This window comes from Tenrec ecaudatus, chromosome 4, assembly GCF_050624435.1.
Source record: "Tenrec ecaudatus isolate mTenEca1 chromosome 4, mTenEca1.hap1, whole genome shotgun sequence".
Lineage (NCBI taxonomy): Eukaryota > Metazoa > Chordata > Mammalia > Afrosoricida > Tenrecidae > Tenrec > Tenrec ecaudatus.
The window spans coordinates 147,731,724-147,745,996 of NC_134533.1; the positions used below are offsets into that span (position 1 = coordinate 147,731,724).

General features: G+C 49.2%; 1 protein-coding gene across 1 annotated transcript in view; it reads right to left on the minus strand.

Annotated features, from left to right (window-relative positions):
• Window positions 1-2,195: 2,195 nt before the first annotated feature.
• BFSP2 (beaded filament structural protein 2) overlaps window positions 2,196-14,273 on the minus strand; it is a 106,982-nt gene continuing 94,904 nt past the window's right edge. Inside the window, exons 5-7 of the mRNA XM_075547864.1 lie at window positions 12,907-13,038; window positions 4,655-4,878; window positions 2,196-2,381 (exon numbers count right to left, since the gene is read on the minus strand). Coding sequence (XP_075403979.1) covers window positions 2,378-2,381; window positions 4,655-4,878; window positions 12,907-13,038 — 360 coding nt within the window. The 3' untranslated portion in view covers window positions 2,196-2,377. The remainder of the gene's footprint in view (window positions 2,382-4,654; window positions 4,879-12,906; window positions 13,039-14,273) is intronic.

Consider the following 14,273-nt stretch of genomic DNA (forward strand, 5'->3'; position numbering starts at 1 on the left):
TTGGTATCTTCAACATCTACAAGGTGTCTGCACAATTACAGGTGCGAAAAACTGTTAGAGGTAGCAACTAAGGTGCAAACACCTCTGACAGCCAATCTCAGCAGGGGTTGACTCTGTGCTCTGAAAGCCAGGCCAGAGGCTAGAGGGGCTGTCTAGGCCGGAAATAGCGCTAAGCCATGTTTTAGGATGAGTCCACCGAAGCTCTTCTCTGGTCTGCTTCTGAGGCAATGCTTCTGTCCTTGACACCTTTACCAACAGCAGCCTCCCGCCACCTGCCACCTGTCCGTGAGCCTCTGCCAAAGTGTAATTACACCAGGATGTTGTGCAAGAGTGCCTGATTTAAATAAGACACGGTGGAGTCAGGGGGCCAGCAGTGCTTTTTCCTACCTGTTAATGAAGCCTCATTAGAAACAGCAAGTGGCTGTGGCGAGAATGGAAGGCACCGGGTGCTGCTGCTCTCCCTGCCAAAGCACCATTAACTTAATGATTTACGGCAGCTGCTCTTTGAGATCACAGCGCCTGCACAGCCTGGCGGCCCCTGGAGAGTCTGGAGTGAGTGGCAAAGCCACTCTCCCCCCATCCCAAAGGCTCCCACCGTCTGGAAAATGCACTGCCAGAGTTGGATTACCCAGTACGTAAGCACAGGCTTCCTTGTCCTTATTTACTATCTGTCATGAACAAGTTCTCATATTTTCATCTCATCAAAGATTCTGCTACTACATATGACTGGCTCTTGTTTTTCTCCCAAATCCACAGCATCTTCCTACAGAATCAAAGCCTCAGTTCAGATTTACAATCCCTGCCAGGGACAAGGGCACCTCGTGAGTAAGGTAAGCATAGTTGAGCCCGTGCTTACCTTGCTCCCGGGGTAGTCTGCCCCCTCATTCAGACATTGAGGTAGGTATCTGCTGTTGGGCTACCCTCACCCTTCAAGCTGCCAGCTGTGTCTGTTAGGGGGTTAGGCCTCGGCTGGAGGGCAACTAAATTAATAGCTAAAAGAACGACAGGGACACGGCAAAGCTCTGTGCAGGGCACATGCGGGCTCCTCTTGCCAGCCACCTGCCCGGCTGCCTGGGAGCCCTGCTCTGGGCTTGCTGGCCACCCACCCAGGGATCCTTCTCTGACACGCAGCATGGGGTGCTGCCCTGCCTATTCCCCAGCCTCACACAGTACATTGAATTATGTAATAGCCTCATGCAAACCGCAAGTCAATACACTTCCTTTGATCCTGCAGGGCAGCCCAGCAGAGACGCTGGGAGCAGTTCCAACCAGGAGACCCCATTTCTTTACTGGCTTCTCTTTGAAGCTTCTTTAGAGGCAAAAAGGTTTCTTCTGTTTTCCTCTGACTTGGCTATTTAGAGGTGGCCCAGGTGTGCGGTGCTTGAATGTGCTACCCCCCCCCCCCCCCCCCGAGCTGGATGAGCGGCTCATGAGGACAAAGGCTCGGCTTGGGTATCTGGTCTGTAATTCTGTGTGACAGGTGGGCTGACAGAAGCTGGAGGGCAGAATTAAGAGACTTAGGCTGCACACCCCTCCCTGCCTAGTTTTGGAAGTGCCGAGAGACTGTGGTAAGACACAGGTGGTGGTTTTGGTTTTGATCAAAGGCAGGGGAGTCTCGAGTGGGTAGGTGGCAGATGCGAGAACTATATTTGGCTGGTCCAGACCCTGAGAGGGCTGGGGAAGGGACCCTGGAAAGTAATTCTGAGACTAAGCACCACAGTTTAGTTAATCCCGACAGGCTTAAACTGAAGTCTCCTTTAAACTGAGTGAGCAAGCCACTGCCAGTAGCAGGTGGAACATGTTCATGTACACACGTGTGTACGTTAGTATGCCTGCAGAGGACATTAAAGAGGCCCGAGCACTCTGGGATGCCTGTCATTATGATACATGTGGCAGAGCCCCACGCACGCTCACCCACTCTCCAGCAGGGGTGTGACTGTGGCCCCAAACTGGCAAAATGCCACTCCCACAGTGCTTGCCCAAGCTGCGCATTTATGATGACAAATGAGGAACAGTGGGCCCGGATGGTGAGGCAGATGTCCTCGCACTCATGGACCTTTCCGGATGGCTCTGTTGGCGAAGGCCAGCCATGGAAAGCGAGATGCATCTAGATCAGATTGTGATTGGAACAAGATGGACAGACTGGAAACTGCACCCAAAGCATTTATTTGGAAAGACTTGGGAGGTGGCTCACACAGCAGGCTCCTTAAGTCAGAAACACTCCATTCACTTCTGGAAAGACTGTGTTGGTGTTTTAGCTGAAGTCGAGTCCCCAGAGGAATCGCAAAGGACCGAACTCAAGGTGTGGCTTCCCAAGCAGCTGCAGCGGCCACTTGGGGGGAAGGCAGCATTGTCATGAAAAGATCGTGTTTCTCCATCAGCTAAAAACAAAATGAAACAAAAAACCCCACCTGTGAGTCCGAGCATCCGGGATCACCATCCCTAACAGCACAATTGCATTAGAGGCCAGGCGGCTGATTCCTGGAGAAAGCACCTGGCTTTGGAACAAGGCAGTCTTGGGCTTCACGTTCCTGCTCCAGGGTTCTTAGCTGTGTGACCTTGGGGAAATGACAAAGGCTTTCAAGACTTTGCTCCCCTGACTGCAAAATGGGGATACTGTGCAGTCCTGGCACAGTCTTGGGGAGAAATGAAGATAGCAAAGGGCTAGCCTCATTCTGGCAAATGGCAGGCATTCACTCAACAGAGCACTTACCGGTACATACTCAAAGTTAATTCAGGCTAGCACACGACTCTCTGGGTTTATTTAAAATAGCTTTGTGTATTTATTCAGACGCTCGTAGGCATCTGAAAACCTTCGCGTTGTTAGGGACAGCTGGCTTTTATCATCAGCAGAATGAATCCAATCAAAAGCCAGTTGGAAAGGAGCTCAATGACATAGCTTCCCTTGGGAGGGAGGGGTTAGGTTGCTTCCATGTGGCTCTCTGGCCTTATCAAGGGAGAGCAATCCTGTCTTCTCTCCTGGCTCACGAGGGGGTGGGAGGACAAGGTCAGACTGTGACTTGCATCTTTATCTCCCTGTGTGATCACTGAAGGATCCTCTAGTCCGAACCTCTGGCTTCTCGCCTGACTCACGAGGGGTTGGACTATTAGATCACTAAGTTACATTCTAGACTGATACTCAATGCATGGAATTCAAGGGACCATGGAGGAATATTAAGATATAGAACTATGATAAATATCAGTGTGTGGATTTCTGGAAAGAGCTGGCAAGGAAGTTAAGCCTCAATGCTGATGCATATGTTCTTGGAATCCGTACCCATGAAATAAGCAAGACAACCCCTCTCCAAACTGTACATATGTATATGCATACATATATACAAACCTGGCAAAACCTGTGGTTTGGCCAACTCAGCCGCCACTCATAAACCCCTTGCCTGCTCCCAGTTTTGCCTCACTGTGACCCTAAAGGGCAGAGTAGAACCAAAAGGGCAGAGTAGAATGGCCCCGGGGGGGCTGCAAGACGGCAACTCTTTACAGGAGTAGAGAGCCTCATCCTTCTCCTGCGGTGGTTTCATCTGCTGCTGACCTTACAGTTAGCAGCCCAGCTCAGAACCACGTTGCACCCAAAGCTCCTACCCACGGAGAAAGCCTAGTGGGTGCTTTCCCAGCGCCCCTTGCAGGAAGGTGTGGCCATGTGATCAAGTTCTGGTCAATGATGAGCAGTCCTGGGGAGGCCTCCACACTCAAGAAAGGAGAGCATGCCTCAGGGAAAAACCCTTTTATCTGAAGCCTCTTCTCCGTGTGGCCACCAAGGAGCCCGTGCTGCTTGGAGTGGTGGCTGGGGTTTGGTAACCAAAGGGTGCTGGCAGGAAGACAAAATGCTAACATAGCGCAAAGAGAAGAAGAGCGAGCCAGGGTGCTTTGTGAAATCATTGTACAGTCGTAGTCCAGTCTCCCGGAGCCTCTTAATAAACTTGCTGCATTCCCTCTGTACTCAGAGCTTGTTAACTACACAGGCTCTCCGTTGACCTGAAAAACGTTCACCCAAACCACAATTTAAAAGCAAAGCAAAACAAAACAGCAGGCTCTCAGGTTCCCCCTTAGCAAAATATATATTTCAGAGAAGGGAAAACCCTCAGGTGATTGGGATGCATATTAAAAATTTAGGAGCATGGATTTGTAGCACCATTAGTTGGAGGCCTGGTCCACGAGGTCAGCAGTTTGAAACCACCAGCTGCTCCAAAAGAGAAAGGTGAGGCTCTCCTATACTGTCTTCACAGTATCAGCATGTGTGTTTATGAATATGCATATTTGAACATGCATTGAAAAAGCCTGGGTGGACACAGCTAATGTGTGTGTGTGTGTGTGTGTGTGTGTGTGTGTGTGTGTGTGAGAGAGAGAGAGAGAGAGAGAGAGAGAGAGAGAGAGAGAGAGAGAGATCTTTTTACCTTAATTGCTCATAGCAAAACAAATTCTGACTTATGGTGACCCCACACGCGAAAATCAAAACTGCCCCATAGAGTTTTTGTGGCTGTCACCTTTTGGAAGCAGGTGGCCAGGCCTTTCTTCTGAGGTGCCTGAGAGGGTTCAAACAGCCAACCTCCCTCCAGAGTGTCTCCTTTTATGCTGCAAAAGCAATTCTCTTGACAACTCTGCGTAGGTATCCCTTTTATAATTCAAGTAGAAAACTCACTAGCGGGCCGCCTCCCTGTCCAGCAGGGCATGGCAGGCTGCCACTTCCTTTTGCAGCTCGCAGTTGAGCGCCCGCAGCCTCTCCTGCTCCTCCCCGCGCAGCTCCGCCTCCGCGCGGACCTCCCTGAGCTCCGCCTCCAGCCTGCCCACCGCGGCGCCCAGGTTCTGGATCTCCAGGTCGTGCCAGTGTTTGGCGTCGCGCAGAGTGTTCTCCAGGCCTCGTTTCTACGAAAGAGCGAACACAGTCAGAGACCGACCCACGGGTGGCGGGACCCGCCGTGATCAGGGAGGTGTGCGGGAAGCTGACACTGACCTAGTCGCTGCCCTTGCTCCCAGCACGGGCCTTGCCATGAACCAGCTGACAGGGGCCCCACGTGGCTGGCCGGGATGGAGAATCTTAGTCTTTAAGAGGCCAGGCTTTTTAGAGTCTGACTCAGTGATCTTTGTGATGGGAGGAAGAGAGGATACTAAAGAGGGTGGGGTGGGGGGGCGGGGAACGAGTGAAAAGGAGGCAGTTTGCAGGCGTTTTTTCAAAAGTCTGGCTCTCCAGACCGCCTCCGGGCCATTTCTGCCTTTAATTTCTCCAGGGCCACTCTCTGCACCTCTGATGTCCCATTCATCATCCAGCCAGCCTGCCCACAACCCCCAGCATCCCTCCGAGGGCAGTGCAGTCGGAAAATACACACACACCAACTTCTAGAGAGAACCCAACTCTTGCTGCGGGGTCCCCTGTATCACAGTCCCAGGCTGAGGCTGCTGCTCACTGGGTCTGACTGGTTTTAGTGCTGACTCCTTTCCAGTGGCTTCTTGGGGGCAGCTCTCCCTGCTACTGAACTTCTTACTGAACAGCCCGCGGCCACCTCAAAGACGCCTGAGACAGAGTGGCCAGCGTCCTTGTCAACTTGTTGGCCCCTTCTAGTCTATCTGCTGGTGAACTCACCTGAGCTCTAACCTCGGTAAAGAAGTGTCCCTGGCTGTTTGCTGTCCTTGCCCAAATTCGACCGGTGCTGTGTGTTCATCTATGTCTATTTGGCGACGTTTTTTTGCCGTCTGTCCCTTCTCTCTCCGCAGCCGCCACTGTCCGGACTGGGCACTTAGTCTGCCTCATCAGGCTGAACTCTAGCTGCCTCACTCAGCTCCCCCAGCCTCTCCTCTTTCCCGCTTCTCCACACAGCAGCCACAGAGAGCTGCCTCCAGTCCACACCTGGCCTTGTCTCCCCTGTCCGGTCTGTCGGCCTTATCACAGCTCCCCAGGGTCCCTAGCACGGAACACATGACGTCCCCAGTATCTTTCCATCTTCACTGCCCACCTGGCAGGAGTGGCGGCCTTTGTAGCCTTTGCTTTCCTTGGGTCCTGTGCTGTTTCCTGCACCGGCACCATCTTCCTCCATCCTTTCCAGCGCCCTCATCTGGCTTACTGCTACTCACCACTAAAGCCCACCTCAGGGTGACCTCCCCGGGAAAACCTTCTTGACATTCCTTTGCCCTACCCCCACTAGCCCCTCGGCTGGGTTTCAGTGGCTCTCCAAGGCTGCGAGTGCCCTTGAGCTTCTCCTGGTAGATTGAGGTTTCTTAGGGGCTGTTTTCCTCCATCCCATGGTGCGCTCCTTGAGGGAAAGGACCAGGTCTCAACCGCAGTGCAGACACGGGCCTGGCACAGAGCAGGTGCTTGGTGCCTGCAGGCTGCAGTGATTGACAGCACTTAAATTACGATTACAAGGACTACCATCCCTACCCATCTTCGGGCTCCACAGGAGAGCTCTTCACCGTCTTATTTTTCTTTTCTTTTTCCCAAAGCCTATGCACTCTAGGGCTGACACATGTGTATCTTTAAACCCAACACCCCCCCTGAGAATTCAAAACTAAAATCCAAACAAACATTAATCATTAAACACTTTCTTTTCCAAAAGCCACATTACCTCTCTGCCAAAAGTTTTGCAAACAGAGAATATAAAAACAGCACCGACAGACCACCATTATTTGGATCTCAGTGGGTTGGTTTTTTTTTTCACTATGCATCTGTGTTTAATATTTTTAAAATTTCTGTAACTTTTCCACAGCTACAATTTAGCAGCTGGGTTTTTCATGTACCATGTAAGAAACAAACACATGTCCTTCTCAATTGGACAGGCTCAAATCTTGGTGAAACAGAAGTGTTGACTGTGCCAACTGGGTGACTGCACAGCCCCCTTTCATGAGTGTCCTCACAGAAGACTGTGACTGGGACATCCGTTTGGAGTCTTGGCTGCTGTTAAGCAGGTAGAAACATATTTAAATCATCTTCTTTTCCTTTTTTTGGGTAGAAATCTTTTAGCAGGAGGGTGAGAAGTATTCCTGGGAATACTTTTCATTTTTAATTATTAAAAAAAAACACCCAAAACAACAGGGGTGGGAGGGGAGGGTGTGCCGAGTTCAGTTTTTCATCCCTTGCCTTCTCTTACTCGTCAGAGTCAAACGCCATGTATGGCAGAATATTGTCTCTTTGGTGGGTCAGAGGTGACCTGCCAACAGGCTGGCAAGGATCCAAGATGTCAGGGATAGAGATGGAAATAAAACACTGGCTGTAGCCACCTCACTCTTGTTATGTGACAAACACCAAAAGCCATTTGAGTCAGGTGTCTCTCACTTGCAGCTGTGGGCACTCCTAACAGACGAGAGGGTCCCTAGTCTGTTTTTATAAACCTCTTATTTAAATCTTCTTTAGTTCCATAGGCTAAGAGGATGTTGAGTTAGATTCTCAACATTTATGGGAGACAAATATGACCAGTAGAAACAAAAGCAAGCGCTACCTGGATTAAGGCGATTGTTTGACCAAAGGGATTTGAGAACCCCTTGCTGGCAGCCAGGTTGTTGAAACAGCTACATGGACTTTATGAATCACTTTCCCCAACCTCCCTGGGGTTTCTTCCTTTATTTCTCCGGACATCTCTTGGTGTGTGAGTACCTGATGGTTTTGGACCTGTATGACACCTGTGATTTAGGAAGATCTTTCGCAGAGCCCTGGATGGTTCAGCCACCCATCGTTTTTGCTCTACGTTCTAAGTGACATTTCCATGTGGCCTGGAATTTCCCTTTGATGACTGAAGACCAATTGCCCATCCAAACAAACTCACTGCCATCAAGTCAATGCCAACTCACAGGAGGGGGTAGAACTGCCCCCTGTGTGCTTCCAAGGCTGCAACTTTTTATGGGCATAGAAAGTCTCTCCTTCCTACGGAGGATCAGCTGGTAGTTTCAAGCTGCCAATCTTGCAATTCGCCCAACGTATAGCACTAGGCCATCAGTGTTCCTCATTGCCCATGAGAGGCCCTATATTGTTTTTCCTCGTCCTCAGGGTCCAAGTGCAGCTTCCCCACCGAAGTCCCTGGTATGTTGGCAGAAGGCGGGGAGACCTAGCTCTCACAGACCTGCGGTGAACTTGAGCGGTATCACCAGGCTCCCACGGCAGTTTGCCATTTAACAACATGAGTAATTCTGGCAGATGCTCTGGGAGCAGAGAGGCACACCTACTCCCCAGCTCTCTGGAGCTCTGAAGGGACTTCCTTGAATGACTACACCCTCCAGAAGGTGAAATAGGGAGTGGTTGTGTGTTGCATTGCCAATAGCAAGGTCGGCAATTTGAAACCCCCACAGGAGAAAGATGAGGCTTTCTACTCACATAGAGTTACCATCGCCAGGGTGCGATGTAGCACCGATGAAGAATACAGCTTTCCTCCAGTTCCTAAATGCATTTGCTCTCCACTTAAGCCCTTTGTATCAGGTCCTCTTTTTTTCCCCCCTCCCTCCCTGCTCCCCCTCCCTCATGAGCCCTTGATAATTTATAGATTGTTATTTTGTCATATCTTGCCCTATCTGGAGTCTCCCTTTCCCGCCTTCTCTGCCGTCCGTCTCCCATTCAGTTCCCCCTTTCCAACCCACTCACCCTCTACTCTCCCAGTATCGCCCCTCACACCCCTGGTCCTGAAGGTATCGTCCACCCTGGATTCCCTGTGCCTCCAGCTCCCATATGCACCAATGTATAACCTCTGCCCCATCCAGTCCCGCAAGGTAGAATTCGGATCATGGTAGTTGGGAAGAGGAAGCATCCAGGATCTGGGGGAAAGCTGTGTTCTTCATCGGTGCTACATCGCACCCTGACTGACCCATCTCCTCTTATTGGGAGATTTTACGGATATAACATTCCATGGTTCCATCACTTCAACCATTAAACAATGCTGCCACCATCAGTTTCAAACCATTTTCTTCTTGAACTCCTTGATATCAGCTCCTCCTTATCCCCTCCCTCCTCGATCCTACCCCCAGGAGCCCTTATTATTATTTCCCCCATAATAGCTTCCCTGTACCCCCATATCTCACACAATCTAGGATACCCATTCACAGACAATTCTGTTGTCTGATCCCATCGAGTGGGGTTATACAGTCATCAGTGCTGTCCGCTCCCTACTCCACTCTTGCTCCCTCCACCTTCCAGGACCCTCAGGAAATCATTACTTCTGTTACTATTTCTAAAGTGTTATCTATCTTGGCTTTCATGTACCGAATGATAGTAAGTATATAAATGCACATACACAAATCTAACATGATTAATGTGATAAACAGATAAAAACATTGTAGTAAGGGAAAGAAATATTAAAGAACTAGAGGATAGTTAATGTGGTTCATCAGTGCTGTACCACATCCTGGCTTTATCATCCCTTCCCTGTGCCCTTCTGAGAGGGACTGTGAGACTATCACATTTTCTGGGAATAGAAAGACTCTTCTTTCTCTCTTGGGATAGCTAGTGGGTTTGAACTGATGACCTGGAGGTTAGCAGACAACTGTGTTAACCCATCATGCCACCGGGGCTCCTTTTTTCACTTACCCTAGCATAAATAAAGGTCTAAATAATTATAGATAATAATGAAACCCAAATCCACTATTGTCAAGTCAATTTTTAAAATCATTTTATTGGCAGCTCATACAACTCTTATCACAGTCCACCCATCCATCTATTGTGTCAAGCACATGTGGATATTTGTTGCCATCATCATTTTCAAAACATTTCTTTCTACTTGATTCCTTGGTATCATCAGCAACTTATTTCTCCCCCTTCTCCCACTCCTTTTTTTTTTTTTTGCTATTAAAAAAAAAAACATTTTATTGGGGGCTCATAGTAATTCTGACCCACAGCGCCCCTGTGGAACAGTGTGGAACTGCTCCATCTGGTTCCCCAACTATGAATCTTTTTGGAAGCGGACTTGCCTCATCGAGTTCCTACAGAGAAGCTGGGGGGTTCAAATCACCCTTTCAGTGAGCAGTCCCACTTCACCCACTGTGCCACCAGGTCTCTAGATAGTAACCCTCAAATCAAATCTACCGTCCGTCAATTCCGACCCAGTGCTCCTTGGCATTTCCAAAGATATAAATACGTACGGGAGAAGAAATGTTCACCTTTCTCCCTCAAAGCAGTTGGTTGGTGGGTTTGAATCTCTGGCACTGCATTTAGCACCCCAGTGCTTAACTCACTAGGCCATCAGGCCTTCTTACACAATACTAGCTATCCTTTATTGAATGCTCACTCTGTGTTGAGGGCTTAACATTCATAATCGAATTAATTACTCTGATACCTTTAAGAGGCAGTTTCTATTACGATCCAGGGTCAGATCACATTTCCATCCAGCCCAAACCAAACACACTGCCATCAAATCTGACTTATGGTGGCCCTATGGGGCAGGGTAGAGCTACCCCAGTGGGTTTCTGAGACTGTAGCTTTTTATGGGAGTAGAAAGCCTCATAGTTCTGCCACGGAGCTGCTGGTGGTTTCAAACTGCTGACCTTGTGGTTAGCAGCTTACTGCATAACCACTCGGCCACCAGGGCTCCTCCACATTTCCTCTCTCCTCTCTGCTCTTCCTCTGTATGATCTTGCTCCTGTCCCTTCAAGAGTTGCATTTCTTTCTCTTCTTCTGTGGTAATATGTAATCATTTGTTAATTTGAGGATTAAGAGCAAAGGGGTGGAGTCTAGCTTGTCATCAGATCATAGTCAATGAGGCCTCTGTGTGGGCATTCTCTCTCTGCCATTCCCTGAGAGACATTGCAGCTGACAAGACACATGGAACTACACTAGTGCCCAGCGCTGGAGAAGCCACATGGACCTCCCCTGATGCAACCAGACTCTGAAGCCGGAGAAGCCATGGATCCAAAGACTTCCTACCCACTGGCCTGTGATCCTTTACATTTGGCGTCATGGCATGTGTTTTGTGGGTCTGAAGAGGACTTTATAGATTGGTATCAGACATATGGGCTAATATCGGACTTATAGACTTGATCTGGACTGGACTGGGATGTTTTCTCAATGTTCAATTGCTCTTGTATATAAATCTTTCTTATACACATATGTGTGTCCATAGATTTGTTTCTCTAGTCTACCCAGACTAACACACCTATGTGTGCTTTGACCAGCCGAATGTGGTATCAGTGATGCTCAACACTTTCAAGCCCAGGTAAGAAAAGACTTTGTAGCTTTTTGTGTCTTCTGAGAGAAGTCAGATGCCCCAAACAGAAACCAAGTTACTGTAAGATCCCTCTGCTATGAAGTCCAAGCAAGCTACATGGGGAGAAAAGAAGATAGGGGTGGGTGCACAGCGGAGGCATGAGGCTTGTGGGTTGGAGAAGTCATCCCTACATGCTCCAGCCCCAGCAGAAGCTTACCCAAATCGCAGAATTAGTGAAGGAAGGGGCCTGGGGGGGTGAAACAAAGTTGTTTCTGAGGAGAACCATCTAGAAGCTCACTTGCGTTCACTTGGTGGCAAACTGTGGTTCTAGTGGGAGGACGGACTGGTGGTTTGGTGATGGAGGAGACTGAGGGTGGGACATTGAGATGAGGATGGATGGGGAGTGGTGGAAGAGAGGGAGCAGGACCTTTTAAGCTTTTGTATTCAAATCTCCCATAGACTGAAGTTGTTCAAGGAAGCTTGCATGGTCTCAGGAAAGAGGCTCTCTAGCCCTGCTAGACCCCAGTCTTAGGTGCACAAGGATTACACGAACCAACGCCTTCACCTCCTTCCCACTTGTGCCCGCAAAGCTTGTGGTGGGAAGCAGTACAGGTGATCCCCAGGAGGGGGCATCTGGCATGGTGTTGAGCATCTGGCATGGTGTTGGACACCCAGCATTGGGTGACTCAATAAACAAGGTATGTACAAGCTTATTTGGGCTTACTTAATAATCTGTCATGAATGATTTCATGTTTTTTGCTACATCAAAGATTGTGCTTTTAGGTTTGGCTGGTCTCTGCCTCTCCTCCAACGCCACAGCACCGTCTACAGAATCAAAGCACCCCTTCATATTTACAGTCCCTGATAGGGATGGGACACCCAGGCGGTGTGGTTACAAACATGCTTCTCCAGTTCACTGGGCCATTCACCTCTGTTGACACCCTGCTGGGACTTCAGTCCATTTCAGAGATCAGAGAGTGGCTTGCTGCATGGCTGTTATTAATACTGCAAGATGAGTCTGAGGAGCCTGGGTTCCCGCAAGCACAACCTGAGACAGGGGTTCCGGGGGAAGCGGGCGCAAGACAGGAGGAAAGCAGTGTAGAGCCCGGGCAGGAGTAAAGCTAGAAGCGTGACAGTGGTCAGATTCAATGGAGCACTCTGGAGTGAGAATTTTACCATAGAACTGGCTCCACTTTGAGGCAAGCGGTCTGGGCTTTTAAATACCCCTATCAGTCAGTCAAAGGAGCCCAATGGCACAGTGGTTAAGCACACTGCAGTAAACCAGAAGGTCAGTGGTTCAAATCCACCCGCTGCTCTGGTGGACAAAGAGGTGGCAGTCAGCTTCTGTCAAGATTACAGTCTTGGAAACCCTGTGGGCAGTTCCACTCGGTTTTAGAGGGTCACTGTGAGTTGGGATGATTGGACTGGCAGAAGGCTTAGTTTTGAGTCAGTCGGTCATTGGCTGAGGGCAAGGAAAGGGGCGGGGCCTAACTTCTTGGGCAGGTGATTTCTGTTTGGCTGGGAGCAGCGGAGAGGGGCAGCTGTGGGTCTCTAGTGGGCACCATTCACAGCAGCCTGATGACATTCAGGTGCAGCCTGTCTGTGCTGCCCTTGCTGTGCTTCAGTGTCCGATGTTCTCTGGGTGTCAGAGGGCATTTTAGGTCTCAAGGCAGGTGGAATCTGAGGCCCCTTGCAAACAATGACCCATATGACTAGAACCCATACACCCCAATGGTTAAAATTGAAACCAGAAATGCCAGGACTTGCCTGACCCACTCACCAGGGCTTGCAAGGATTCCGTCTCGGCCCGAAGACTCTGCACTTGGCTGGCAGTGTCCTGTAACTCCACTCTGAGGGCAGCGGCCAGCTTCGCTTCTTGGCTCTGGGCCATGTGAGTCCCCTCCACAGGTTGCTGTGGGGATTCAGATCTCAGTGTAGCCTGGTATATGAGGCAGGAACTTCCCTCCTGCCCTGCCCTCTCCTCTCGTCTAACCACCACTCCGCCACCTCTACTTAAGGAGAAACATACCCAGCAGATTGATTTAAAACCCCTCTTTTTCTATAGACCCCCCATCAACTAGTATACAGTATTTATTGATTTTGTGTAGATGATGCATGTAAATGAAACAATATTGAAAAGGCTTCCTAAAGAACATAGACTAGAAAACCTCCTTCCCTTCCTATACCCTAATAACCCACTTCTCTGGTTTCCAGTTTCCTGTACCTCCTTCCAGAAATATTGAGCATGTTTACAATTGAAGGTAGCTAATCACGTCCCCTTCCTTGGATCATTTAATCTTAGAAATGATTTTATTTCAGTATGTAGACATCCATTGCTTTCTTTTAAAAATTGTTGCATAGTATTGTCTTGTCTGGAAGTACCGGCATTTATTTAGAAGTCCCTGCGGACAGACACGTAGCTTGCTTCCCTGGCTTTGTCTTTCTTTATGTTACAACAACAGTCCAATGAAGATCCTTGTGCATTCCTGATTTCCCACACATGGAGTGTCTCTGTAGGGCTAACGCCTGGGGAAGAAATGCTGAATCGAAAGGGGTGCATTTGTCATTTTGACAAAGAACAGACAGAGAGCCCTCCAGAGAATGTGGAACTCCTTCCAGCCCTGTGAGAAAGTGCCCATTGCCCCACACTTCCCTCATACAAGGAGTTATCTAACTTGTTCATCTCTGCCATTTCCTCCTGAAAACCAGTCTGGCTACATTGTGAACCCAAGGAGAAAGTCTGTGGCTTCAACCTTCTCCCCAGAATGAGGGTGGGGGTGGAATGATTCGGATTCCTCCAAGCACACACAACAGGCAAGGGGAGCAGGTCTTGTCACCCCCTTTCTTTGTGGGGGTAGGAGAGCAGGAGAGGCCATAGTCACTTTATTTACTGTGGTCTGGTGGAACATCTCCGAGCCAGTGGACTAGGGGGCAAAATGGCTTCCTTTCTTAGAATCTTATAGTGAACCCGTCTTTATCGAGTGACGCAAAAAGCAGTCCAATCTAAGCAACAGGTTAAGAAATCACACGTTAAGATGTTCCTAGCCAAAGGTGGTTCTCCCAACCCTTGTTGCTTAAAATGCAAACAAACCAATAAGCAAACAGAAATTCCAGTTGTTGTTGAGTTGACTCTCACTCATGGCAACG